We start from the raw sequence: 27,232 nt of genomic DNA, 5'->3' as shown, positions 1-27,232 counted from the left end.
CAAATTACGTTAAATATAAAGAGCTACTATATACATAATAAAACCAGACACTTTTTCATAAAATACTACAATATCAAGGAAAGAAGATAGTAATTTAATTCAGACCAATTATTCTAAAATAGTCTAAGTTAGTCTAGTATAAAAATAAACCTGTATTACTGTATTCATAAATATGGCATATTAAAATTTAATTAAAACTAGAAAAAATGTTAGAAGTTAGGATAATTAAAATAAAGGTATTAAAAGCCTTATTTTCATTTATTTTTGCATGGGTGCAAGGTTGCAGATATTTCCTGAAAGACAGGTTATTCTGATGTCTAGTAACCACAAAAGTATAATTATTTGATCAATATTTACACTAGATGTGGTCAGCATGTTTTGCTTTCTGCAAATCATGCAAATACAGTTTTTTATGTTTAATGTGATTTAATGTGCATTTGTTTCTACTTTTAAAATTTCCATCATAGTAGAAAATTAAAGAATGATATATTGGCAGACTCAAGTCATTTGACACTTCCTCCATCAGAAGCCACTTTACCTTCCTCTTCTTCAATTTTCATGTTGTGATAATAGTTAAGGTAATTTATTAAAAGAACAGTCTTAATTTGACTTGAAGCTTGGTTGACTTTGGTATTTATTACTAGACTCTATGAATACAAGTAAACGATTGGGATAAACAAAGAAACAAAGGTCACGCAGACTACACCAGCATGACGTGGGATAACACAATTCCACAAGCTCAAGACACTATATCTGTGCAAACCTGTGAAAACATATTTTTACAGACTGCAGGAAATAAAAATAGTTGAGGGTTGGAGGATTTTTAATCTATGTTTCCTAAGAAAATTGGGCTCTTAAGATCATATCATTTATGTTACCTATACTGCCCTCCATCCATTTCAATGTTTTTAAGTCATCCAATATTTCTGGAGCAATTTCAGATTTGACAGAGATTAGAGATGTCAAAGCTTTTAGTAACTAACAGCCTGGTAAGAGATCCAAATTTGTGCCCTTGCTCTAAGGCATCTCCAAACATTAGTTAGGATAATTCATTCCTATGGCCACAGCAAGTCAACTTCAAAAGTCCTGCTGCTCCCAGAACTACTTGTTTGGTGAGATGACTCACATGCAGCTTGAAGGTTTTCCCTCTACCAATCGCTTTACCCAAGGTAGCTCTGACCAAGAAATGAATATTAAAAAATTACAATGGAGTTCATCACTTGATTTAGAAAGAAGTCAAGTTTGGCAAGAAAAAGGAATCTTTTTTCCCACAAGACCAGCAGAGGAATTTAAGTAACGAAGATTCCCGCAATATCTTGCGCCGCGCTGGAGCAGATTGCGCCACACTGAACCTTTTAGCATAAGTGCATAAAAACTCCTAGGCCTCAATTCTGGTTTCCACACACTTTAATTAGAAATAACAAAACAACTTTTGCTGCTATCCCGGAGAAGCCCTAACCACAGGCCAAAATGGTGCTCTGTTAAGTGCTGCAGAAAGACAAAACAAGAAGAGGCAATTTTGTTTCTTCCTGGCCCAAAGGTGGCTTTATCTATGTAAAAAAAAAAAAAAGAAATGGTGCATAAAAAAAGACATTCAGAAGCAGATGTATCGTTAAACTATCAACCTAACTATTATCAACTTATCTGACAACAGCAAAGAGCTTTATAGAAGGATTTAGAGGAATAGAAGTTTATGGAAGTTGAGGAAAATTAAAATTTCAGAAAGGGTAGAGCCTAGGGTGCTGAAGGTTGCCAACTGATTTATGGTGATGGGAAGTGGCACACTACTTGGGAAGCTTGCAGAGGGAAAAGCTCTGGATCACTTTAGCCAGCTGAGTTTCAGCTGGTCACCAGAAACATCTAGACTGGAGAAACTTTATGACAGAATTCAAGAATGGGGTGTAGAATTAAGATGTAAAAGTGTCCATGATGAAAGGCATGTACTGAGACCCACACCAACCCCACTGGGCTTTTTTGGAGATGGTAGTATTTTTTTTGAGGAGAGGGGAGGAGTAACAAATGAAGGATTTTATTTCACTCATGGGGAGATAAATTGAGAAAATTTTCCAATAGCTTTAACAAGGCAGAGTCTGGATCTCATTGTGGGTTCTCCAATATGTCCTCCAGTCACATCACCAGAGTGGTAAATCAGTGACTCACCGAAATTACTCACTGGTCTGGAACTCTGGCCAAAAATATTTGGGTTAATTATCCATATCTTTCTAACATATGGATTTTTCTCCTTTTAAGTTTTTACTATCTTTCTTTTTTTTTTTTTTTTTAAGAAACAAATATTTTGGGAAGATTGTGGTTTCATTTAATATGAAAAAATGTTAGAAAATAGAAATGGCACTTAAAAGAAAAAAAGAGAGGAACAGAAAAATTATTTGGTCAACTAGCAAGTTACAAAGGAAAGAAGAGGCTGACATGGCCAGCTAACAGTTGAAATAGTACAAAGCAGTTTGGATGACAGTCATTTATGTTTTTCCTACCAAAAAGACTTGGAATGACAAAAAGAGAGCCAATGATAAATGCTGAAAAATGAGAATTTAAGAAAGCAAACTGAAAAATATACTATACAGTGGAAAGTAATTACTTCCTCAGAGCATACAGAGAGAACTATGAAGCCTTCTGAATGTAACTATTCATTTCTAAAAAACCTGTTCCAACAAAGATAATTTTCCAAATGTCATCTGATGCAGTAATTTTATCCTGAGTTACAGGATGCTAATACTGCTGTACTTCGGGGGGGGGTTGTACCTACAAAATGCAGCAAACCATCTAAGGAATAGTATGATCTCAGAGACAAGAACTTCTTAAGAAGCTTTATTATTGACAAGAACAATGCCAATTTTATTGTGCTGTCTAGAAAAGGTATGACCAGCTAAAGAAGCAAGCTCTACTCGAGTAACTCCTATGAAGAAAAGGAGGTAAAAATCTCAAAAATCCCACCCCCAGTTTCTGTAGGAAAAGGAGATCAGTGAATCTGGTTTCTTGCCATATAATCAGAAGGTTACAGAGAAAGGTGAAGTACTAAAAAAAAGGAAAAGAGAGGGACAAAGATCCTTTGAGAAGCCAGGCAGCAGCCTCAAATTTATCATACCTGACATGTTATATATGAAATGAAAGGACACCTTGTCTTTGTCCCTACGAGCAGAATAATGAGCTATGCCCAGACTATGAATATAATAATTTTCATTTCTTTATTGATTCCCAAGTACCTACTTTTCATAGTTTCTTCTTTCCTTTATACATTTTATACCACATAACAATTACTGTGTGTTATTCAAATCTCTCAGTCCTGCAAACATACACAAACATACAAAAATAGGAAATACAGCCATACCCTGCTCTTTGCTGAGGATGTGTTCCTGGAAAGCGAGACACTTAGCAATCCAACAGATAAAAAAATAATTTTACCCATAAGAATTAATGCAATTGATGCATGCAGCAATTTAAAAAATACACCCAGAGACAGTATATACAATGCGGAAAATGAACTGGCAGAAGCAGGTGCTGTGGAAAATAGACAGGACCATGAGCTGAAAGAGATGCCGAGTTTTGGAAACGGATAGCTGCTTTAGAAAAATCTCAGATACCTCAGCTATAAAACTGAACACCTGATCATTATCACATTTTTCCATCCTTCACCTTTGATTGGCTTCATTGGTCTTGATTCATCTGAGAAAGATGAATTGACAAAGAAAATGAAACTGTTCAGGAAGAAGCAGCAAGAACGCTCTTCATTATTACCCAAACAAATTGCCAGCATTGCTTCAGACACACCCATGATTCAGTTCTGAAAAGCATGGGAAAGGGATGCTGCTTCTATACTTTCCCAGGGTTTAAAGAACATATAGCACTAGCAGGATTAAGCGACCAGATTCTACAGCTAAATTTGATCATATAGTGATTAGACTGCTGGTAATTTATTTAAAGCACAAAAACAATTAGTAATTAAATCACCATGTTTTTTTAAGAACCTTCAAAACAAGGGAAAGGGGGAAGGATGGTGAATTGAGTATGAAACTTCTGTAGAGTCAACATTATGACAGGCTAAACCAAATATTTATCAAAACGTAGGCCTAGGAAAATTAATTTTCTGCTTTCTTTCAGAATTTGACTAACAAAACCAAAAGACAACACCTATCTAAATAATACTGAGGGCTCTCACAGGATCCAAAGCTAATCACACCACAGTCAAACCCCATTTTTCCTAAAAGCTGCAAACATTTTTTTACACGTAATCTTTTAAAGCAATAATAATTCTCTACATTGCACTTCTAGGTAGTCCACAATAAAATACAATAGCTTAAACACGCTTGTCTGAGAAACACCTCTCAGTACAAGAACAAGACTTGGAAAGGGATTCAGGAAAGTAATATGAAACATTAATGAAATACTGAGCTTTAGTATTCTGCCATAATAAGCAAAGATGAAGCTGGATTCTTTTCTGGCTTCAAAGACGCTTTTTCTGTCTTCAAACATGAAGCCAGACTCTTTTCAACGAAAGGATGAGAGGTAGTAGGCACAAACTGAAACACAGGAAATTCCATTTAAACATAAGAACATTTTTTTTTTGACATGAGGGTGGATGAACACTGGTCCAGACAGGTTATGGAGCCTCCACCCTTGGCAATATTTGAAACCCAACTGGACACGGCCCTAACAAGCTGCTCTACTTGACCCTACATTGAGCAGAGGTGGCTGAACAGAAAATTTCCTGAGATCCCTTCTGACCTCAACAATTCTGAGATTCTCTAAAGTTTGAAATGTGAGGTTTCGGGCGCCTTCTTTAAGTTCAGAATAAGATTTACACAGGTGATACAGGGATCTGCATGGCCTCTTCTCCACTGTTGTGTCCTGTACACGTACAAGTTCCCAGCAGTACCACACTGACATCCTTATCACAGCTGTGGCTAATCATTTACATTGCTGTAGTGGACATATCAGTAGAAAGTGAAAGCTACATCATATCACCTCAGCATTATAGAGAGTAAACAAACAGACTGTATTATCACTAACCATTTTGTAGAATCCGGAACACAAGGTGGTATGCTGGACTAAGATTATTTATACTAGATACTTAATGTTAAGTGGAAAACATGCTGAAAATTAACAAATGTTGCATGCAAGGCAGATATATGGGCATTACGTTACATAGCATTTCTTAAATATTGTGCAGTAAACTGGTTAACATGGTGTTTATTGTATGGCAGTTGTAAGTTAACTCAAGAGCAAAAGAAGCAAAAGAAAAAATGAGGGGAAAAAACAGATTAAAGAACCTCCAGATGCCTTCTTGAATATAAGACACTGAAAGAGCTGCCAGCCTCAGGCTCAGTTTTCAGACAAGTTTGAGACTGCTGCATTCCACTTCCTGAAAATGGTAGCTTTTGATTTTGGCCCCAAGGAAGAGAAAAAGCAGCTGTGGGAAAAATATTTGGTTTGCCTCTGCTCTTTTAAGGCAACTCAATTAGAAGATACCAAAACAGAGCCAGAAATGAGGTAGCAAGGCTGTGAACTGTGGTCAGGTTGTAAAATCACCCAAATGGAATACCAACAGGAAAAATACCAGGAAAATCACATCCAGCCCATCAAAAGCAGGTGGGAAAGTTTGAAATATAAGAGGTAGTTCAGTCCTCTAGATTAAGTAACCAATAGGTCACCAGGATAAGTCCTAACTGTACTATTTGGGATCCCGATTACAGGTTTCTACTGTCATCACCAAGGAGGGATGAATTGCTTATTAACTCAAGCACTAGGATACAGACTTCACATTGTTTTTTGCAGATAATATCCTAAGGTATTTGAAAAGAAAATGATACACTGTTATTTTTCCTTCTGAAGTGTCTACCAGTCATACTGTAGTGTTTGTGGCTCCAGTTTCTCAATCTCTTTAAGGCAGTATATGGAAGGAATGCTGCCAAAACAGGTCTTCCTACCTGCTCTTATCTTTTTACCAGCATTACTGAACTGGTCAGCTTAGGATGTCTACTAAAGCCTGCTAGGACTACCTAGAAAAGACATATGAGCAGATTTTTTTCAGGTATTTATGTTTTGTTCCTGACACTAAGACTAAACAATTATTTAATTTGATATGTTGTGTTTATCAGAGCCTGGCTAATGTAGTGTGGTCTGTTAATTTAGGATTAAAGGTGAGTGAAGACATACAACTGCATCCTGGACAGCAGAGGGGAGGGGAAAGGAAATTGTTCGCTGAAATTAAAGAAAGAGACACAGTTACAACTTGAACTTGATTGATGACAAAATAGAAAGTAGAGTAACTCACAAAAAGCTCATATGTTGTGGCAGAAAACTATGGAAAGAGCATAAGTGTACCATCACATGTTAATTACAACGCTTGTAAACAACAACAACAAAAAGATCATTGAAGCCTGTAGGTTTTCTGTTCGGGTACAGCTTCCATGCTTGTCTGGCAACTGCATCTGTGGTGGCAGATTCTGGCATGTTTTTATAGCTGCAAAGGTGGGAACAGAAATGCAAGTGCATCCAGATGTAGAGTGCCAGGGCATAAAGGGCCACTGGAAACGCCGGGCAGGTCTTGTGCAGGCACAGAGAAACCGAAGAAAAGGCTCGTTGTCCAGACTACCTGGAGCAGGGCAGGATTACGCGCCCATGACGAGAGGAGCTGCGGGGGTTGGAGGAGCGCAGGGTGCCGGCGGCCTCACGCCCTTCGGCATCCTCGGGCCGGGCGCAGGACACCCGGGCGGGCCGCCGAGGAGCCGAGCCTGTCCCGGCGCCGGGGGCGGCTGCGAGGGCGGGCGGCCGCCTCGGTGCCCAGAGGACGGGAGGGGGCTGAGCCTTTACCCCACGCGGGGGAAGCCACGCGTGGGAGGAGGAGGAGGACGGGCGGGCGGCCCCCCCTGCCCCACAGCCCGCGGGCAGCCCCCGGCGCTCGGGGTGGGGCAGGCGCAGTGCTGCCGGGGGGCGCAGGGCGGCGCCGGGCAGCTCCGCCACGCGTGAGGAAACTTTCCCGCCCGCCGCCTCCCTCCTCCCCCCGGGGCGGCAGGTCGCCGGCCCGACCCGGACCCTCGACCCTCGCTAGCGCCACCCCCCCGCCCCGCTCCCGCCGCCCCCTCGGGCCGTGCCTTTCCCTCACCTGGGCCAGGGCGATGCCGGCAGCGGCCCGGGGTCCCGCTCCATCCCTGCGGCGGGGAGGGACCAGCCCGGCGGCGGTGACAGCTCCGAGCTAGGTGAGCGGCGCTGCCACTGAGCAGGCGCGGAAGCGGCGGGAGGGCGGGCGGCCCCCGCGATGATGTGGCCCGTGATGCGCAGCAGCCGCCGCCGGCACCGGCCGCCCTGACCCGGCGGCGGGCGGGGGAGGGGCCGAGCCGCCGCCAACCTTCGCCCCGCGCCGCTGAGGGGAGAGGACGGGACGGGACGGGACGGGACGGGGCAGGAAGGGCCGGGCCCGCGACCGCTCCCTCACAGCCCGGCCGCCCGTCACCCCGCCGCCTTGCGCTGAGGGGACCCGCGGGCTTCCCCCTCGGGCAGCCCCGGGCTTGGTGGCGGCCCGGGGCGAAGCTGCGCCCCCGCCTCGCTGCCTCCGCGCGGGCCCGGCGGGTGCTCCGCAGCCTGGGCGAAACAAAAGGCTCCCGGGGAGCGGGGCTGGCCGCGGGGGCTCTCCCCTGCCCGGCGGTGGCGATGCTGGCAGCCGCTTTCTTGGCGACGTAGCACAAGAGTCACCGTTTTGTGCTGACTCCAGAATGTCAGCTACTAGGACATTCTTGTTCTTTCCTGCCACTGGGCTAAAAATAGCTTCCGCAGGAATCCCATTTTTTAAGTATTTGGGTCAGTTGGAATATTCATGTCCTTGCCCAGCTCGTCTGTATACCCTGCACGCCACACCGAGTGCTCACAGAGTCTGCGAGTAACGCCCGGGACATCAGCTGCCCGGGCCAGACTAAATCGGAGTCGAGGCCTTGCCGGGCCCTGTTAGTCCTCAAAACTCTTGTTTTGAGCCGCAGTTTATATTAATGCATTAAAATAGTCAAGCCAGCTAAATTTGTACAGTTATTATCGTTACTAGTATTATTCCTGAATTGTTGCTCAACACTTCAAAGAAGTGAGGATGCCTTAAGTGGAAAGGGAAGAAAGAGGAAGAAAAGAGAACTGTGATTTAATGATGGTGACAGCAGCCAAGTCTACAGCATCTCTTTTCCTTTCTGTGGACAGAACAAAAGACAGCATGGGCAAGTCACCAAGTGTCTGCTGTAAACTGGTGCTAGCTGCTGTGGGTACGTCTGGAAAAACAGAAACTTAAGCACAATATTTGCAGGACCGGGGCCAAAACAATCTGCACTACAATAGTGAAATATACAGCGTCAGCTTGAACTCTCAGTCGATACTGGATTAAGTGAATGAAGCAGCTCAAACCTCAGACATATTAATTCAGTGGTGAATGCTGTCTCAAGCCTGAATTTATTGGGAATTTGGGCTATGGATGCTGTTCTTCCCTTACCCTAGTAGCAACCATATATCTGTGCCTCGTGTGTGCTTACGTTACGCAGTGTGGATACATGGTTGGGCCACCTTGCAGTCAGATAAAGATCATATCTGCCTCTTGCCAACAGGTGAGACTATAAACCTGAGGTTTGGGAGTAGCACCTGAGGGTGCTATTTCTGGCTTTTTCTAATTGCTCGTCTGGTGATCTTGGGCAATCATTTCATTGCTCCCTATTACAGGTTTCTTGACGTGTTCCACCCCTCCCTCCACCGAAATCACGTAACACCCATGGATGAAATATATTATTTGAGCTTCACGCTCTGTTATTTCGGGCTGTGCGCAATTGCAGAAAGACTCACTTTTTGTGGCCCAAGGCAAAAAACCTCAGTCCTTGAGATTTTTCAGTCATCAAAGCTAGCAATAGGATTTTTCTGGGAATTGGAAATTCTGAAGCACATTTGGGTAGAAAGGTGAAAACCAGGTAGCAAGTTCAGTGGAATGCTCCTGGTGCTGCAGGTGGCCTGGGAAAGTGACAGAGCTGGGCTTGGGCTTGGGCCAGCTTGGGCTGGTCCCTCTCAGGAAAACAGCAGCGCAGTCCCTTGCTTGAGGCCTCGCAGAAAGGTTTGCTTCTTGCTCCTTTGTATTTGTTAAATCTAAGATACTAGGATATGGTTGTTTGCTTTTTTTTCTTGTGTTTTTTGCAATGAGGGCAGATAAACACCACTTACCTGGTTACTACTTTTTCTCATTTTTGGCATGAACTTCCTGTCTCATCTCTTATGAACCATTCAGTTCTCTTTTTACAGTTTTCACGTTGTCTAGATTATAAACAGGGACAGAAACTGCAGAAGAAATCTTGAATAGCAGGTTGGTCTGCTATTGGACTTGACGGTTGTATAAGTTTCTTTTCCAAAAGAGAATTAAAATTCCCTCAGGGTCTGCAATTTAATTTTAGGTGCATTTGTCAAATTCTGACAGTGAAAATGGGAAAGTTTTCATAGAAGAGCAGCTGCTGGCAGACACTCAAGTACCGTTATCTGCTTGCAGCTTAGTTCCATACTCTCGTTTCCCCTCCAAGTGATGGGATGGACTTTTAATGCCAAAGTGTTTAATAAAGCTTTAAACCTTTTTTTTTTTTCCCCCTTTGTGACGTGAATTGTTTTCCTTTCTGCATGATTAACCCCAGATTTACAGAGTGTAGGCGTTTGTGCCGGTCACCTGGCGCAAGGAGCGGCGGTAGCGCCCGGGGAGCCCCTCACCCCGCGGGGCGGGCCTGGTCCTCCCGCCCTCCAGGGGGCGCCGCGCCTGGGCGAGGGCCCCTCCCGGAGCCGCTTCCGCTTCGGTCGGCGCATGGCGGGGGATGGCGGAGCGGCGGGCCCGGCCGCCTCTCGGGAGCTGCTGGCCGTGGGGCGCCGAGGGGGTGAGCGGCACTTCCGCGGGGGGAGCAGGGCCGGGGGGTGGCGGCGGGGGGACTCCTGCGGCCCAGAGGTGCGGCGCCGCTCTCCAGGCTGAGCTGGGCCTCCCGACCAGCCGCCGGGACCGGCGCTGCGGGGCTTAGCCCGTCCTCCCCGCCCCATCCCCGGCCGGGAGGTTGAGGAGGGGCGAGCCGGGGAGCGAGGGGTTTGGCCTGGCTAGTGGTGAGTCCCCGGCCTCGCCCGCCGGCGGGCTGCCCGAGGGAGGGGGCTCTTCAGGCCGCCTGGCTGCTAGTACTCCGCTTGTTATTTATTGCGCCTCGCGTGTTTTGAAGAGGTGCCGTTTCCTGGGCAGTGCGAAGTAAGTACAGGGAGGAAAAACCGAAAGCGAACGCTAAATTAGTATCGAGAGCGGTAACAACATTCCTATGAGGATAAAAATATGTGAAAAAGAAATAAAGCTCCGTTTTAGTTAATGGTAAAGGGCTGACAGCTGTGTCGGTGGTCATAATAACGAAGTTGTCTAATTAATGAAGTTTCCCTACATCATCTGGATTTTACGATGCTACTCTTGAAAATACTTACGTAGGTCATTAGCAGCACCGGGTGTGGCTTTCATTGAAGGGAGGGATGTAAATCAGTGTAACTAGCACGCGTTAGCTGTTCCCACAGCAAAACATCGCGAGTTTTATTGCAGGAAGTTTCTCTCTGCCTTGATACCTGTCACTGAATAAATCTTTGACAAAAGACTTTAAAAACAGTGGGAGCCTGTAAGAAGCGACCCACAGTGGTCCGTATAGCCCAGCAGTCTTTTTTGCAACAGCTGCCACAGCAGATGATAACTACAGAGAACTTGTTAGTTTAAGCACTGGGTGCTCCACAGTATTGTAATGGCCCGGGGTGTGCGATTGTAGGGGCAGGGATGTTAGGGGGTAAGTTCCTGCTCAGTCCTTTTAATATCTGATCCTGACTGCTGCCCTGAATTTGTCTAATTCTATGTTGAACCTGCTGATCTGTCTGCTTTCACAGCCGCTTGTGCTAGCAAGTTTAGACATTAACTGCCTGCTACGTACAGAAATACGGCGATAACCACCCCAAACTGACATCACAAAACAGTATTTTCTGGAAAGCAGTGTGGAATTTCTGGAGGCAGAGACAGTTGAATCCTCATGTTTAGCCTTGTCGTGGAAAGATGGAAAAGTAGCAGCCGGAAGAGAGCCTCGTGGTTAAAATGTGGCATTTTTGGTTGCCACAGGTAAACATTCAAATACTTGTTTGTTTCCAGGGCTGGAAGAAACTTTGTTGATTAGTTCAAAATGTAGCAGCAAGGCGGCCACAACTTTACAGACAGTTAGGATGCCCAGGAGTAATGGTAAGTAGGACTTTGTTATTGGAACAGTGTCATGTAGTAGGTAACATCTTTGACATAACTTTTGCTTTCTTTGCATTGGTAAAGGAGGAGAGAGACTCTTGTGTTCTGTTTCTACTCGTGCTAGGTCCTTCGTTTCAGTTGCACATCCTGCAGGTTAATCATGTAACTGCTGCTTCTGCAGAGCTAAATTTTGCCATGCTAGGCATTACAGCTGTAAGTTTTAGGGACTTGGCTCTCCTTGCAGAAGTACTCGTGCTCTCTGCATATAGTGAATTCACCGGGTTGTACCTTCGGTCTTCATTTATTCAGATACTTTCAAATTGATGCAAGTTATGTAGATTGCTTTCAGAACTTTAATAAATGTGCTGGCAAAATTATTAAGCCAGATCATCTAACCATTCATTCATAACAAATTAATTTGAATGCATTAAGAAAACTTTTTTCCTTTAATTGAGCTATGTTCCTTCTTTCTTAGTCAAAGCTACACATAGATGGCTTTCTCTTCAGCGTAACTCCGTGCATAAGAAGACATAGTGTAAAAATTGTTATTCTTTCAAAGTAGTGTATCTTCAGGAGTTTTTCTCCTCATGAAAACATACCAGAGTTCTTCAGTCTCAGACTGTTCTTTTCCAGTATAGAGTTGTCGCTTTTTTGCTGATCTGGGCTTCTTATCTCTTCTCAGAAGTAATTTCTGAGTGTAAAATATTCGGTGTATAAAAGCATTTAATTTAAAATGGACTCTTGTCACATTATTGTGTTTTTATTTTGTGATTGAGCTGAGATTTAAAAAGTAACAGAAAAACCAATTTGTTATATCGAGTTCTTTCTTGGATAAAAGTCTCCACAAGATGACAGCGTTTCAAAGGTAGGTTATACCTGTTAGACTTCTGAGGAGCTCACTCAGAATAGTACCTCTTACTTCATGGAGAATGAACACTAGTGATTGGCTCACCTGCATGTGTGGGGCAAAGATTATTTGAAGAAACTCTGGAGGCACGTGAAGATGTTCCCTTCCTCCATGGAAGGGAAATGGGTGTGATTCTCCTAGTGACACTGATTATCTTAAATTTGTTGGGAAGTCCCACTGAGCTTAGAGGGACATTTCTGTGGAGGATAAGTGCTTTATACTTCAGCCTAGAGCATCGGTCTCTCTCCCACCATCTTAATTGCAGAGCCCCTTTTGATAGTTACGGTGAACTTTTTCTAGTGTAGCATGACACCTGTGGCATCTCTGCTACACCTGATTTTTCCATCTTCTTTGAGACCTTCAGTCTACAATAGGGAAGAAAGGAGGACATCATTACATTTCCATTGAAGATAATACCAATGTGAAAGTTTCTCAAGATGGGACTCGATACATATTTAAAACCATGGAATTTACAAGCAAGTTTTCTGTAAAGTAGTCGCATTTTGTTTTAAGAATCCGAATGGAATTGTTTGAAGTGACTTCTTGCACCACATGCTAATAGATTTGAGATATTTTTGCTGTTTATGTCTTGGGAAATTGAATTCTGTAATAAATCCTCCTACCAACACACTTAAATATGGTAGCTGGAAATTACAGTTGAAATGGAATCTGTTTAAATGCTCAGATTTCTGAGGTATAAATGTATAAACTAACGTGCATCTGTTTGTGTATATACATGTGATAATTATTTCTTTTTCAGTTTTGGACCGAGTACAGAGCTTTTTACCACAGATGGCCCATGCAAATGATGAGCTAAGAAGAAAAATGGTAACAGCACCAGCTCATCAGTTTGATATTGAAAATCTAGACAGTACAACAGAAAAAGTTATAGAAATGGTAAATGCTTGCTATATTTTCTTATTTTGTAAAGTAAATTTAGGTGTGATTAAAATAATTCTCTGATCTTAGAATGAGCTAATTTGATAGATAAGGCTATGTCTTTACCATCTTAGCGATCTACAAATTCAAAACAGTTGTAATAAAAATGCTTATTTGGTTATAATTTACAACGTGGTTTTCATACTTGCAGAATTTAATCACTGAGGATGAAGTAGTTTAAGGCCAGAATAAGACATACTTTTGAATCAGCAACTCTGAATCAAAAGTAAGTGACAAACTGTAAATGTCTTGTGGGTGATTTGATTTAGAAACTGCACAATGTAAGGCACACGTTACAATATGCCATATAATAGTAAGGCATAACAGAAAGCTTTAGTGTAAGAGTAGTAACTGGCTTTCAGCTGTGCTTTGTAGGTATTTTTAGGACTGGCTATGGGTCTAGGGTTTAGAAAAGTTGTTAATGTTGTTGTGATCCTTTATGGCTGCTATTTCTCTATTGATTTACATTCACATCAATATTTTCTTTCCATTTTTAACCGAAGTGCTGCAGCTACATGCTTGTGTAAGAAAATTGTAATATGAAGGTGATGTGATATGTGCACGTCCCAGACAAGTGCCTTCTGGCCTGCAGACCCACAGATGAAAGGCAGAAATAAGGCAGCCCGAGGTTTGGTGTGTGAGCTGTCAGAACATTTATTGGCCACTGGCTGGGTTCAGAGTTCCTGTAGATTGTATCCAGCCTACACGCACTAGGTTGTCCAGTGCTGGTATATGCTGAAGAATTCCGAATGAATAGTGAGAAAATGAAGTGGATCATGAAAATAGTTTGTTTTAATATGCTGAAGTGGAGTGGGTAACTTGGATGGGATTTTAAAAAGATTTTTCATGTGACAGTGTCCAACAAGTGTCTTGGCTTTATAATAAACAAGCCAGGAGACCTAGTGATTAATAGCTTAATGCTATTTGCAAATCACTGAAGAAATTCATTTGCATTAAAATTCCTGTATTTTGCTTTACTGCATGCAAGAAGTTTTTGAGGTGAGAATTATCAGTTTAAGACAGGTATTTTCAGAGAGATAAACCTCAAAAATCGTGGCTCTTGCATATGGAAATATACGATCACTTTTACTTCAAAAAATGTCATGGTGGTTTAAATACTTGCTATTTTGCAGTAGTTGTAATGCCGTGAACACTGCTAGGTTATAAGATATAAACTGTATTAATAAAGATATACAAATGTGTGTATGTATATGTCATGACCCCTTATATACTACATGGTTTCATTTGAATTCTTTACTGAAAATTAGTTTTGATGCCTTCTGCTCATAGTTTAAATATGTTATTTAGACTACCTAAGTTCAGCTATCAACTCATTTCTCTCTCTGATAATGATATAAAAATGGCCTTATATTTGTTGTAGGGCAATATAAATTACAATTTAAATATTTAAGAATTTGTTCATGATATTTGTCATAATCCTAGGAGAACGCAAAAGTCTTTCTAACAGTGGTTTTCTCATGGTAGTAGGCCGTTTCGTGTGTTTGCTTTATGTTTTACTCAAATGATAGAAGGGCTACAGTGATGTATAATGTGTTAACTAAGGACTTTTCTTCCAGAATGTGGCTATAGTTGAACTGAGTGATTCTGATACAGATGAAGAGATACTAACTTCAGAAGATGACTCGGAATCTGAAGATGACCATATAACTGGTGAAGTGACTATAGACAACATTAAGTTTCCTAAACAAAAGGGGGAAAAGGGCAAAATAGAAATTTTGGACAGCAAAGTAAATGAGTAAATCCATTTTATTTTACTTTAAAAAAAAAAAAACAACTAAAACAAGCCAACAACAAACCCAAATTGTGTTTTCTTAATTTGAAGACTTGGCCCTTAAAAATACCTTGTTTCCCAGTGTAGCATCTCTCAGGATCATGTGAAATGCTATAGTTTACATGGTGGAGAATTCAGGATCCACTCATGGCCAAGGCAGGCTGGATTTCTGAAGAATTAAGTACGGTTTTATTCATCAAACAACGTGGAAGTGAGCTTCGTAGTAGGTTAGACTAAGAAAGCAGCTAGAATTTGGGGCACTTGGAGTAGTTAAAATTCTTATTCTGTTGCTTTGTTGAAAAAAGATTTTTATAGTGTGCTGGAAGAAGTTTTTGCTTCAAGGGCAGGAAAGAATTAACTAGGAAAAAAGCTTTGTTTTTTTATATTCCATGTCCTGTGAAGTGTCATGTACAATGTCTTCAATATTAAAGATTATCCCAAAGCACATTAGAGATCCGTCTACATTGTGTTTGTGGCAATAACTGTTGAACACTAAAGCAGTGGCCGAGGTCATTTCAAGGTGACTTAGCGTAGGTAAGGACAGGCATGACTTGAGAGTTCAGCAAAGGATTCCTTCCCCTTTATGCCTGCACTGAGCTCCCTGTCCTTACGGATAGGTTACTAGCTCATATCTGGAACATTTGTGGCTGTAGTACAGATACCCTCAGGACTTAAAGGGCTTTAAAGCGGCACTTCTTATCTCCCACTTTCCCTGCCACATTTCTGTCCTCTCCATTTAGTTAACAATTGTCACTGCCAAAAGAATAAAAAGGTGAATTTTCAGCTGGCCTGTATTTGCTTGAAACAGTTGTGAAACCAAAACCAGTGAAACTGTCTCATTCATACTTACCTCAGATTGGTCGAATACAATGTTTTGGGCTGTTGTATTTACCTCATAGATCGGTTTGCATTTCAGAAGTATCCGTCATGCTCCTGGATGTTATCATTTCTTTCTTAAAGGAACTTTGTATTTTCTATACCATTAAAGTAAAATTTTCTATATTGTGTTTGCTCAAATATTAAACTTAACATCATGACTTGAAACCTGCAATTATTTACAGAATTTATTTTGAATCCCATACTTAAAGCCATAGTTTTAATACTGGTTTCTGTAATATTTGTGATAAGAAATAACAAGGATTCTGGTCTTTTTTTCCACAATGCTGCTTCTTAAAAATAGAATAGGGGCATGTTTTACTGGGATTAACTGATTAAACTATAAAACATTTTAGCAAAGGGGAAGGATAGGAGTCAAAGAATGGGACTGCTACTTTTAATGGCAGCCCACAGATCAGATTAAGCTTTGGGTGGAGTGCACTCTCTTAAGAAGAGCAAGCAGTCTTAGTAGGCTTAGTTTCTTAGATAAGGTCTCAATATATGGAAAATTTCCTTCAAACTGAAGAAAGTTTGAAAGCCAACATCTTAGCTCAGTCATTTTACAGGATATTTTCCCATAGATTTAAAAAAAAATACGAAATACGAAGTAATAATTGTGCTGTATAAAACAGTAATAACAGTCCATGTGCACAGACACAAAAAGTGATTTTAATCCGTTAACGTAACCACCTTTCAAACTGCAGGCAGATCACACATTCCATATCAACAAAAGATAGAAAATATTTTCAGTAACTTTAGCTTGATATGCATAGTTTAACACCAATGTTGAACTCTGTATGTACTATACAAAGATCATAGTAAGTGCACTTTCTTGCATTGATTTACTTCTTATGGCACAAAGGTTTTCTGTACTGCTGAAGAATCACCAGAGCAGAATGTTTAATTGCTACCGTAAAACTTGAACTCTGGTTTACAGCAGAAATGGCATAATCAGTATATTTTAGTTCAACTTTAAGAGAAGCCTAATGACTAAGGATTTTAAATGATCATGTAAATAGTATGTTCACACAAATAAGAAGTAGGCATGTGAGAACTCTTCAGTTGTAATTAAAAAAATAAACCATGTTCTTGTTTTGGAGGGGGGGATTGTGCTAACAACTGCTGCTGCTGCATAATTTAAATAACTCGGGTTAATTTCCAGATGCTTTTATCTGTCAGACTAAGATTTGGACCTGATTTATAGAAACTTATCCATGGAATGGGTGGGGATTTTTTCTGTTTGTTTTTTTTGCATTGCAGACAGCATATCCTGGGCATGACATGAAGTGCTTCATGGAGTCGCTACGATTCAAACTCTGCCGAAAGTTTACTTTCCAAGTGAAGCTGTTACTTTAATATTCCACAGTGATAGCCTTGGTTCTGAGATATTCATGAAGAGCTTCTTCACCTGTACAAGCACAATATTCACCAGTTAGAGTAGCAGCTAAATGAGAGAATGTTGTCAGAGACTGTAACTATTATTAAGAAAAAATTTAAAATGCTTTAGCCAATATTTGAGTCCTTAAGGAACAATGGAAACTAATTTACCCTCCCGCTGAGATTTACAGGACAGGTTTGACAAGAAGAGGCCAAACCCAACAGATGTGGAAAGAAAAAGGAGCTGGAATTTAACAGCCACCTGGGTGGGACTGAAGCAGCAGCAGCCTCTAGATGGCCAGAGGGGGCTCATAGTTGAATTCACAAACTTTGGTTTGTCTATGTTAAAGTTCCTAGGTAAAGGAGCTGTGTAAAAATTGGTAATCTTTTTTTCCTGATACTATTACTCATTTTGGTTTCAGGAAATGTATGATACTTGCTAGAGATTCTAAAGGCAAAAATCTGTTGTGTCACTGAAAATTTTTTTTCTTTCATTTTTCTTTGCCACAAGGCTTGATCTGTCCAGGCTTGTAAAGTTTCTTTGACAGACTAGATTTCACTTTTAAAACTGGTTTTGAAAAGAAAAGATTTTTTTAATACCTGTTTCTCTGTGGCTGTCAGCAAATTTTGATGACATTTTAAGGCAAAAAAAAGCTTCCCATGCCCTTACAAGTTTAGAGGAAAAACCTAAATTAGCATTCTTTCTGAGGGAAAGGAAAGAAGATTTTGACCGATACCTTTGCTGCTTGACAGCATTTTGCAGCCTGTATGCAGCTCTGGACAAGCTGTAATTTGCTCTGAGAAGAGTTGGAGAGGAATATTCCGCGTGCTGTAGCACTGTTTAGTAAATGTACATGAAGGGCTGAACTGGAGGTATTGAGGCGGTAATATTGTAGGGATGGGAGAGGAACTAGATGGCTGTAATTGGAGGAATGTAGGAGATGCTGTGTGGTGCAGTCGACAGGCTGGAGGGAAGGGATGTGCCATCCAGAGGGACCTGGACAGGCTGGAGAGGTGGGACTGTGCAAACCTCATGGAGTTCAACAAGGCCAAGTGCAAGGTCCTGCACATGGGTCAGGGCAATCCCCAGCACAAATACAGGCTGGGTGGTGAGTGGATTGAGAGCAGCCCTGCGGAGAAGGACTTGGGGGTGTTAGTGGATGGAAAACCAACTGTGAGCCAGCAATGTGCGCTCACAGCCCAGAAAGCCAACTGTGTCCTGGGCTGCATCAAGGGAAGTGTGGCCAGCAGGGCGAGGGAGGAGATTCTTGCTCTCGTGAGACCCCACCTGCAGTGCTGTGTCCAGCTCTGGGGCCCCCAAAATCAGAAGGACACAGACCTACTTGAGCGGGTCCAGAGGAGGCCATGAAGATGATCAGGGGCTGGAGCACCTCCCCTGTGAGGACAGGCTGAGAGAGTTGGGGTTGTTCAGCCTGGAGAAGAGAAGGCTCTGGGGAGACCTTATAGCCTCCTTCAGTACTTAAAGGGGCTACAGGAAAGGTGGGGAGGGACTCTTGATCAGGGAGTGTAGTGATAGGACAAGGGGTGACAGTTTTAAGCTGAAAGAGGGTAGATTTAGATTAGATATAAGGAAGAAATGCTTTGCTGTGAGGGTGGTGAGACACTGGCACAGGTTGCCCAGAGGAGCTGTGGCTGCCCCCTCCCTGGCAGTGTTCAAGGCCAGGTTGGACGGGACTTTGAGCAACCTGGTCTAGTGGAAGGTGTCCCTGCCCATGGCAGGGGCGGGGGCTGGAACTAGATGATCTCTAAGGTCCCTTCCAACCTAAAACATTCTATGATTCTATGCAGGAAATGCATCCATAGATCCTGTTTTACTAGACACACTGTACCACAGGTAAGGTGGTTTCTTCATTGATTTGGACTGTCAGATGAGAAATGAGGGAGGGAGAGAATAACTTACCTAAATCTTTTCCAAAGCCAGACTGCTTAAATCCACCAAATGGTGCTGCCACATCAGTTTTGTTGTATGTGTTAATAAAAACTGTTCCAGCTTCTAGCTTTTCGCTGATGTAGAGAGCTTTACTTATGTCTTTAGTGAAAACTCCTGAAGCCAAGCCATATTCTGTGGTATTTGCCCGTCGCAGCACTCCATCGACATCTCTAGAGGGGAAAGAAATTACTCAATTACAACTAGGTAAAATAAACGAGTGTTAGCAACCTTCCACCTGCAATGTCATTGAAGCACCTTTTTCCATGCTCTTTCTTCTCCAGTTAGCTTTTTTAAAGATAACTTGTTAAAGACTAATCTGTGTGTCAACCTGACAGATTTATGGAAATTCATACCCTTGATTCTAACTTGTAAAACTTGTAACCTTACATTTCAGTGGTTAAGATCTACACCAAGAAATGTGAAAAGTTACAGTACAACTTGGGGATTAGAGCAATACAAAACACTTGTAAAGCAGAGCTTGGCAGCAGATTATGAATCAGTTTGCTAAAGTTTTGGCCTGCTTTACAAGTTAATGGAGAATAAATATTGAAATTCAGGCCTCTATCAAGTCACAACTTTTCAGGCCATGTCCAGAGTGCTATTTTCTATTTACATCTTATCTCCATATAGCTTCAAAAATCCATAAAAATTTAAAACTCAATACAGTCCCTTATCACCATACATAATTTATAGATGTGAAAGGTTATCTATGTGGCTGGTTCTTAACTGCGTTATCAAACTGCAGAAAATGAAACCTGGTGAAAATAGTTATATGAAGTTTCTATACAGGGTTTTAATCTTATCTGTGTGTAAAATAATTCTTATGATTTGGAATGAAAGCTATTAAAACTGGCAGTCTACAAAATATACAGAGGCATTTTCATTTGAAACAGTAATGTGCCAGTGTTACACAATGCACAACAACGCTATGTGGTCTTTTGTGACAAAGAAAAATAAGTGATTCCACTGGAAAAAATACACATTTTGTAATTTGATCAAGCTGTTGCAATTACCACATCAACTTTAGCAAAAACATTTCACTGAATACTAAGTCTTAATTAAGAACTGGCACTTATGGTTGCATTCTATCCTGTCACACACTACTAATACCATTAGTTCTATGTCAACACAGAGCAGGATACCCCTTACTAAGAGGGGTATTTTCTCAGAATTTAGCTGGAAGAGGATCTAGGGATTCAGACTGGTCTTACAAGATTTAACAAAATCATACTATGTACGCTGTCATTTCTACACTTATACTAAAAATGAGAAGGTTCCTAACAGTAACCAGAGAACATACCCATTTTTAAATTTAGATATCACCATCACAGGACCAAAGGACTCTTCCTGGGCAATATACATATGGTCTTCAACATCTGTGAAAACAGTGGGTTCCATGAAGAAACCTAAACAGAGGATAGAGCATCATTTAAGCATGGTGAAAATGCTTCATGGTTTGTATTGTCCGCGCCATCTCTTTTCCATACTTTGATACGTTGAGACTTGAAACAGAAAATACCAAGATTGATATTAATGAAGCATGAATGGAGATGCATGTGTGTAAGCACCATAGAAACAGTGGAAGAAAGGTTAAAAGAATGGCCTGTATTGATCAGAGCAACAACATGTGCTGTTCCCTGCCAGACCAGAAGGGCTGCATGCCACAGCCCACGTGACTCCTCAGGGGAAGACCCTGCACTCTGACAGCAGAAAGATAAGGTTACAGCATGTTGCAGAGGCCACTGTTTTTCTTGTTACCCAAGAAGATAGACCGTGGCCATAAAAAGCTGTATATTCCAAACAAGGAATAACATACTATGGGCAGAAACTTTGCCTAGGATTTATGGATGCTGAAGTAATGAAAATTCCGAGGCGAAGGACCACCTCATGACTGTTCATTTCTGAAGGGTGGAAAGACCTGTCCAAATGCTAGCTCATTGTTGCCAGTCAAGAACTGTCCTGGTGTTACATACAAGTGATCCTAGAAACCTACACCTTAGTGAGTGAGTGTGTTCCAGTTTGAGTGGGTAAAATCAACCTCAGAGATTTTGCATAAATGCCACCCCCTTCCATAAGGTTTCCCATTTAGTCTTGTTACGCTGATTTTGAATGGTTATGAATCTCCACTTTCATTTTATTTAGGGATGTAATCATTATGTTTTGAAACTGATGCAAATGTTTCTCCTTCATTATTGATAAAGAACAGATGTCCATGAGAAAATGTTGCTTTCATGCCTGCCCACTAAACTTAGCATACATATTGTCTATATAGCAAAACAGGCTTTTGATAATAACACCTTATGCAAACTCTCCTAGTAGTTTCCTCAGTTGGCTTTAGTGTTAGTGTGATCTAAATAGATATAATTATACTTATGGTTCTTGACAGTTCAAGAGTGTTGCAAAAAAAAGCCTTAATGCCTCACAAACAACAGAAATAAATGAGCAAAAGATTCCCATACAGACTAGATTCTGATTCAATTTTGTATGTTACGGTTCAGTTGCACAGCTTCTCTTAATAGGAGACTTGAAAGCCTCAAGCGGTATCTTGGGCTTACCTGGTACTGTTCTCATGATATTGCTACTTCACATAATGCAGCAGAGACAATCATGATGGCTTTTGTTTAAAGTGTAAAAGTTCCAAACACCTCTGAACAGTATTTTACCTGGTCTACGTACTTGTCTTCCTCCATACACTAGAGTGGCTCCTTCTTTTACTCCAGTTTCACAATATTGCAGCAACTTTTCCAAATGTGCCTTGTGATTTTGCGGACCGTGATCTGTAGATCTATCAAGTGGGTCACCAATTTTCATCTTTTTTATTTCTTCCACCTATGGGTTACCCAATTAAAATGAAGTTACGTAATGTAGCAAATAGTTGTTAAAGTGACCAGTGATTCAGGATGCTTCATTTTTAGTTAGGCTCTAAGAAAGTGCTGGATTCTTAGAAGGTAGAATGCTCCTCCCTTTCTAAAATAAGGCTTTGTCTTATGCTTGATAAAGTTTGGTTACTTCTGAAAGTTTTTGATTCTGTTTTCATGTATTCATTCTCTTCTGCTATTAAGATAGGCATGTAAAATGTTAGCTTTTACCAGTGGTAAATGAGTTATGACAGTGATTTCCTGTTCTTGATCTAAATAAATGAATTCTCCAGTAGTACAGTGTGGTGACTACTGGATTTTAACACCTTTGTGTTATTCTAGCTATGCTTCCAATATGCCATTTTTTAAACTTCACAGCAGCCTTCAATCACATTGACCTAAGTTCAGTAATTTTTTAAATCTTATTTTCCTAATCCAATATCTGGTACCAGGTACAACATCTGTTTCAGTGTCACTTTTGTGTGCACTACTGATGAAAATATCTCCCTTCAGTGCCTTCCTTTTAACCCTGTAAGAGGTTCCTGGGGAGCAGCATTGCCTATCATTAGCAATAATGAGAAACTAAACAACTGAAAATAAGAAGAAATGCAAATGTCTATAAAAGTATTGGATCTTTGTGCCATAGTAAAGTATCTGCTTACACTTTAGTCCTTGAATATCTTACCACTTTTCTAACAAATTCATCATGGATGGATTCTTCCACAAACAGTCTGCCAGCTGCAATGCAGTTTTCTCCTTTGTTGAAATATACTGCTCCCATACCCTGAACAGGAAAAAAGACATTAATATTTATATGCATCCTTTTGTTCAGTCTCCCTTTCATTCTGTTCCCTTGGGTTGCATTCTGTGTTTGTGAGCCTCACAGCATAATGCTTTATGTAAAGGGACATCATCAATGCAACAAGCAGACTAATCTTGTAACTGGCAAACATATGCCCATGGAGACAAATGGGTCAGGATGAACTGCTCTTTCCGTTTCCGTCAGCGTTCCACAGAAACACCTGCTGCAGCATCACAGAGAAGAGGGCTGGCAGCATGGCCAGTGATTATAAAACTGTGCTAATCCACTGAGCAATACTGCTTATGTTGCAAGTTGCATGTAACTGGGTGAAAATTACTTTTCACTAATCTGCAGAGAACCTCTTACTTCAAGAGTGTGGATTCAGACCCCATGCAGTTTGTTCCTTCTTATTTATCAAGAACTAATACCTACTATTACTTTTCCAGGGGGCAGGGAGGTGGGAGAAGGGAGAGCAGGACAAATAAAATTTCTAAAAAGTAATTTTCTGGCAGCTGACAAGGCCTAGGGTCCTGGCGTTAGTAGGTATGACCAGGATCATGTGCTAGTGTTAAGTGTGTGGCAAAAAAGTATTGTTTTGCAATCATTTAGAGCCTTCAATGCCAGGTATAGCTCAGGCCAACCTCTGTGTCACCCTCTCACTTCTACAGCTGAGAACAGTGGTGGGGTCAAGCAGTGTGCTGACTGCAAAGTTTCATCTTTTACTATTTTCCACAGATACTTCACTATGCAGTCACTCAGACTCTTGTCCTGCCAAAAGACACACCAAAAATGGGGAAAGCATGTTACAGTTTCTTCCTGGTAGCAGTACCTGCTTATGCGGGCTTAGAGAATTCACAGAATTAGTTGGGTAAGTACAGCGTGGAAGACCTTTGTTTGCTTCTTAGTGAGCAAACTGCATCTGCTGTCATTTTGATGAATCAGATTACCTGAGCAGGAAATAAGCTCCCTAAATCAACTGAATTTCTCATTTGCACATCTTATTTGTGAACTTTAAACATACTATGGCTGGTTGGGAAAGTGGATTGTGATGATTGATGGTGAATTAAGAAGAACTGTATGGCAATAGGGAGCTCAATGTATATTTTAACTCATTTTCAGGCTTCAATTTTTTAAGCACCTTTTTTTTGAGTATCAGATTTTGACAGATCAATTTTAATATGTTAACTTGGCTAATGAAAATACTTTCCAGCTATATTTCTTTGTTTTGTTGTATTTTCTAATTATATTTCTCATAGTACTGATCCCTGCCTTTTTGGTGCAGCATGAACAGTTTAATTGTGCTGGCATAAAGAAACACCCTGTAGAAAAAAGAGTCTGTTTTCTAACAGACTGTATGATTTTTTCATGCAAGGGCTCCCCACTGCAGTTTTTGGCAAGTCAAGAGGAATATTGCAGTACTGTGAGGATGTATCACAAAGGGTTTAAATATATTTTACTTAGAAGTAACATTACCATTTTTACAGCTCTGTCAAGTTCACAGTCATTGAATATGATCAATGGTGATTTACCACCAAGTTCGAGAGAAACTTTCTTCAGATTAGTGGCTGCACTGTAAAAACCAGAAATAATCATATAAAAACAACTTTTAAATAACTTATTTCATTATTTCCTTTGAATTATATCTAGTGAAAATGTATAAACCTCTATTTTCCAATAATGATTTAGTAGAATTCTACATAAATGTAAACAACCATATACAGCTATGCTTTTCTATTACTGCTACATGCACGATATGGCTAATAAGATACTTCAGAACTGGATTAAGCAGTGTTTATTTATGAATCTTTTGCTAAAAGTACCTCTTCATGATCTGTTTACCAGTTGGTGTTGAACCAGTGAATCCAACTTTGCGAACATCTGGATGTTCAGACAGGTGCTGTCCCACTAAGCCACCTATAAGGATGAGGAAAACAGCTTAACTGGACAGTACAAAGGCAATTTTTACTACACCAGCAGCAGCACTGTAACACAGAAAGAGCTAACAATATGCCAGTTGAGTACAATATCACATCCTTATTTATATTTACAGCTTTATTCATATGACTATGAAAAATCTCACATTAGTTAACTTGGATCACATTAGTGTCTCCAAATTCCCCCATCCGTCTGGACTAGGGAATGTCCTTCCTAATACTCCACCACGGGTGGAATAATCTAGTTTGTAACAGAGACTACCCCATATAGTTAATGTCATTTTTCTTCCTCAGAGGAAAGAGGAAAATGGTGACACCAGGTAACATGGTGTAGGCCATGACCTACAGTGACCAATACACATCTTACCAGCTTGGTCTAGGTCTCACAGTCACATTTATCACATTTATCACATTCCAAGTGATGACAAGATTAGGAGAAAAAATGAAGTTTTACAATCAAGTGAAATATGTTTCTCTGTAATACGTTCTTTTTCAAACTGTTGATGCTATTTGTGTGATCTTGTAAAGGGTGTAGGCTGACAGCTCTTACCACTAGCTAGAGCCAGGTGACATACAGATTTTTCCAATTCTGTTCTGGAAACATGTGAAAGCGCTGTATGACATAGATGCAACCCTACTACCTGTGAAGATACATGCATTTATGTAGTAGGTCTTCAAAAAGGTAAAATGCAGGTAAAATGCATGACCTACGCTTCTCAGAAAAATTATTAGTTGAAATTTTACCTGAACCAGGCAGAATATTTATAACGCCCTTAGGAAATCCAGCTTTAGCTGAGAGTTCTGCAAACTTCAAGGAAGTCAGAGGTGTGACCTAAGTAGAAACATTTAGATTAGGTCTCCTAGTTAATTAAATGTGTAATGATGTCTTTTACATTCGATACATCTTAATTTTGATACAATATTAATCTTCTCACAGTATTGACAAATTAAAAGTGATGGCTTCTTGTGGAAAAGAATTCATTCTTGAAAATTAGAGTAGCATCAGAGCAGAATTGAAGACAATCGGAACCTTGTATCATCATAGCAATTTGTATTATTATACATGCACTTTAAAACATATGAGCGGTCAACCTGTGGGTGAAACCAGCTAGATTGCCTGAATTATTTTGCTTGAAGAAATAGTGGAGGACTTAGCCATCTCTACATTCCTTTTTGTTTTTACCTGAGCTGGCTTGAGTACGAGTGTGTTGCCTGCAGCCAAGCATGCTGCACTCTTCCATGCAAGCATCATCAGTGGGTAATTCCAGGGGATAACAATTGCACAGACACTTAAGGCAGGGAAAAACAGGGAAAGATTATTTTTTATGGCAACTTTTGAATAGCTTTTCTGTATGTCAAGGCTGTCACTAAGAAGAAAATAGTGATACTTACCCTATTGGCTCTTTCTTGGTGAATGTTAGATTATGGTTTGGCCGGGCCTGGTTAATTGGAATTGTAGCACCCTAAAAGACAGAGGAGGGACAAATCTTCATCTAATGTTCTTCATTTTTATTACAAATATATTTGCCATATAAGTATGTTTTGGAAAGCCACAGAGTGGGCTTCAAAACCAGAAGCATTTTTGCATCAGAGAAAGGGACAAAGATAATTCTACTGTATGATTTGCTACTATGGATACTGTAGTCAAGTCCTGATTTTCAGTTGGATGAAATAAAAGCATAGATAACAGAAGTATGGAAGAACATAAAGAGAGGGTCTGATGGACAAAAAAAAAGCTGGATGATATTCTTAATTGTGGATCTTAAAGATATTTGAGGAAATGCTGTTGAACCTGTGCCACGTGCTGTGTCATCAAGCAAACTCACCAGGCCTTGGTCAGAACGCAACATAGCCCATGAGTATCTGTACTTACCCACATCATGACCACAATGACATTCTACTCCATGAATAATCAAGAGCTGACTAAGCATGCATGTACACTATGACACCTCAACTGATTTCTTAGATATTTAGAGTCACATTCCAAATCCATATTCTCCAACCAGAAGCAGACTGTCCTTTTGTATTGCCAGGGAGACACATTTTAGGTAAAAATCTAATTTTGTTTTATTTTTTGATTCCTTGATTACTTTTGCCAACACTGCTTTTTGGTACTGTCAGGAAAAAAAAAAAAAAAAAAAAGTGTAGAGAAGCACTGCCATTGATTATTTCCTTTACGTATTCACTTGCCTGAATTTTGTCACACCATCCAGCAAAGTATCTGAATGTTTGCACAGACATTCCAACGTGGGTCTTCAAAGCTAAAGTGTAGACAGCTCCTGAGTCAATAGACTCTATTGTTGCTAACTCTTCTTGATGTTCTTCCATCAGGTCTGCAAGTCTTTAATAGAAACATTACAAATCCACATCAAAAAAAAGTGACATCTAACCATTGACAGCCTAAAATACTTGGTATGGCAAAGAACAGTAATTAAAATTGCATTCCTACTGAATTTGGAGGTGGAGCACTGGAGCCACTGCTCATTAAGATCAGTAAGAGCTTGAACAACTGCCTGTTAAAAGTCTGCAAATGTCTTCACACTGA

At 40.8% G+C, this 27,232-nt stretch overlaps 3 protein-coding genes across 6 annotated transcripts in view; 1 reads left to right on the top strand and 2 right to left on the bottom strand.

Annotated features, from left to right (window-relative positions):
- SLC41A2 (solute carrier family 41 member 2) overlaps positions 1 to 7,199 on the bottom strand; it is a 60,697-nt gene extending 53,498 nt beyond the window's left edge. The window contains exon 1 of the mRNA XM_074825893.1: positions 7,121 to 7,199. The gene's annotated coding sequence lies outside the window, so the exon portion shown is untranslated. The remainder of the gene's footprint in view (positions 1 to 7,120) is intronic.
- Positions 7,200 to 9,769: 2,570 nt separating this feature from the next.
- On the top strand, positions 9,770 to 17,213 carry NOPCHAP1 (NOP protein chaperone 1). Of its 2 annotated transcripts, XM_074825895.1 has the most exons (5): positions 9,770 to 9,887; positions 11,165 to 11,251; positions 12,919 to 13,055; positions 14,675 to 14,768; positions 17,026 to 17,213. In XM_074825895.1, exons 1-5 carry the CDS (start codon positions 9,818 to 9,820, stop codon positions 17,043 to 17,045), a joined length of 408 nt encoding a protein of 135 aa, XP_074681996.1. In that variant the 5' UTR covers positions 9,770 to 9,817; the 3' UTR covers positions 17,046 to 17,213. The 2 variants fall into 2 exon arrangements, with proteins under 2 accessions (XP_074681996.1, XP_074681995.1); XM_074825894.1 differs by lacking the exon at positions 17,026 to 17,213 and having other exon boundaries at positions 14,675 to 15,336.
- ALDH1L2 (aldehyde dehydrogenase 1 family member L2) overlaps positions 16,413 to 27,232 on the bottom strand; it is a 35,570-nt gene continuing 24,750 nt past the window's right edge. For 2 of the 3 annotated variants that reach the window (XM_074825891.1, XM_074825889.1), the window contains 11 exons: positions 26,878 to 27,028; positions 26,080 to 26,150; positions 25,871 to 25,976; positions 25,432 to 25,519; positions 24,574 to 24,667; positions 24,227 to 24,323; positions 22,637 to 22,735; positions 21,757 to 21,922; positions 20,394 to 20,499; positions 19,064 to 19,263; positions 16,413 to 17,173 (listed from right to left, as the gene is read on the bottom strand). In XM_074825891.1, the coding sequence (XP_074681992.1) occupies positions 17,118 to 17,173; positions 19,064 to 19,263; positions 20,394 to 20,499; positions 21,757 to 21,922; positions 22,637 to 22,735; positions 24,227 to 24,323; positions 24,574 to 24,667; positions 25,432 to 25,519; positions 25,871 to 25,976; positions 26,080 to 26,150; positions 26,878 to 27,028 (1,234 nt within the window). In that variant the 3' untranslated portion in view covers positions 16,413 to 17,117. Of the gene's footprint in view, positions 19,264 to 20,393; positions 20,500 to 21,756; positions 21,923 to 22,636; positions 22,736 to 24,226; positions 24,324 to 24,573; positions 24,668 to 25,431; positions 25,520 to 25,870; positions 25,977 to 26,079; positions 26,151 to 26,877; positions 27,029 to 27,232 lie in introns of all 3 variants that reach the window. The other variant, XM_074825890.1, reaches the window with a different exon arrangement.

The sequence above is a fragment of the Strix aluco genome, chromosome 5 (genome assembly GCF_031877795.1).
Source record: "Strix aluco isolate bStrAlu1 chromosome 5, bStrAlu1.hap1, whole genome shotgun sequence".
NCBI classification, from domain to species: domain Eukaryota; kingdom Metazoa; phylum Chordata; class Aves; order Strigiformes; family Strigidae; genus Strix; species Strix aluco.
Note: the sequence above shows the minus strand (reverse complement) of the source record. Positions and strands in the feature narration are given on the sequence as shown.

Bases quoted from the DNA above. Each gene is read 5' to 3' on its own strand.
- NOPCHAP1 (XM_074825894.1), top strand. From the start codon at position 9,818: ATGGCGGGGGATGGCGGAGCGGCGGGCCCGGCCGCCTCTCGGGAGCTG. The intron at 9,888-11,164 runs GTGAGCGGCACT...GTTTGTTTCCAG, and splicing joins GGCCGTGGGGCGCCGAGGGG to GGCTGGAAGAAACTTTGTTG. The intron at 11,252-12,918 runs GTAAGTAGGACT...TTTCTTTTTCAG, and splicing joins TAGGATGCCCAGGAGTAATG to TTTTGGACCGAGTACAGAGC.